The sequence below is a fragment of the Otolemur garnettii genome, unplaced genomic scaffold (assembly GCF_000181295.1).
Source record: "Otolemur garnettii isolate 467f Iridium unplaced genomic scaffold, OtoGar3 scaffold00014, whole genome shotgun sequence".
Lineage (NCBI taxonomy): Eukaryota > Metazoa > Chordata > Mammalia > Primates > Galagidae > Otolemur > Otolemur garnettii.
In genome coordinates, this window is record NW_003852409.1 from 4,484,568 (window position 1) to 4,485,770 (window position 1,203).

The 1,203-nt window shown below is 33.1% G+C and overlaps 1 protein-coding gene across 1 annotated transcript in view; it reads left to right on the top strand.

Annotated features, from left to right (window-relative positions):
• STX17 (syntaxin 17) overlaps positions 1-1,203 on the top strand; it is a 74,554-nt gene that overhangs the window by 8,595 nt on the left and 64,756 nt on the right. The window contains exon 2 of the mRNA XM_023510546.1: positions 952-1,137. Coding sequence (XP_023366314.1) covers positions 1,015-1,137 — 123 coding nt within the window. The 5' untranslated portion in view covers positions 952-1,014. The remainder of the gene's footprint in view (positions 1-951; positions 1,138-1,203) is intronic.

The window sequence follows — 1,203 nt, forward strand, 5'->3', positions numbered from 1 at the left end:
ACTTTTTGAAAAGGGAGGAGACAATTTAAAAGATGTCAATGAGAAGAGTTTCATACTATATATATTATAATACAGTATATTTGAAGTATACTTAGACAGTTACATTATGGTGACATTAGAGGTCATATATAAGGAGAACTTCAATATAAGGATAAATGTTAAGAATGAAATTTTTCCTTTGAGTTTTGTCATTTAACACCTTTTTAAAAAAGGTTATTTAATGTCCAAGATACATCAGGAAATGAAAATGTGGACAGTATATTTCTAGGGTTTTCCCCCAAAGGCGTTTCTTTTTGTTTTGTTCGTTTGTTTTTATTTTTTTTTTTTATTTTTGAGACAGTGTCTCACTATATTGCCCTCGATAAGTGCTGTGGCGTCACAGCTCACAGCAACCTCCAATTCATGGGCTTAAGCAATTCTCTTGCCTCAGCCTCCCAAGTAGCTGGGACTACAGGTGCACACCACAACACCTGGATGATTTTTAGAGATAGAGTCTTGCTCTTGTACAGGCTATTCTCAAACCTGTGAGCTCAGGCAATCCACCTGCCTTGGCCTCCCAAGTGCTAGGATTACAGGCGTGAGCCACTGTGCCTGGCCTCAAAAAGGTATTTCATGTATATATAATATGTTGATTTTATTTTACTCTCTTTATTTATTTATATTTTCTGAACATTCCAAAGTAAATATATATAACTTTCATAAAGGGAAAAGGATTTTAAAATAGATCGTTTTATAAAGACATTTCAAGCTCAGCATTAAAATGAATAATATTTAGAATAAATTGTAAAACTACCTGGTTTTGGCTGTTAAAAATAATGGAGTATGCTTGTATCAAAATATTACATGTACCCCATACATAATAAAACTATTACGTACCCATAATAATTAAAAATAAAAAATTTAAATAATGGAGACTGATTAAAAAACATTGTTAAATTGATTTTCTTTTAGGTTTTTCTGTATGACTAGAGAAGACAGTTGGTGTAAGTGGAAGTGATACAACATTTTTTTAGAATGTCTGAAGATGAAGAAAAAGTGAAATTACGCCGTCTTGAACCAGCTATCCAGAAATTCATTAAGATAGTAATCCCAACAGATCTGGAGAGGTTAAGAAAGCACCAGATAAATATTGAAAAGGTGAGCTTTTTCATTTTCTACCACAAGAAACAGTTGGGTGGCACCTGTGGCTCAAAGGAATAGGGC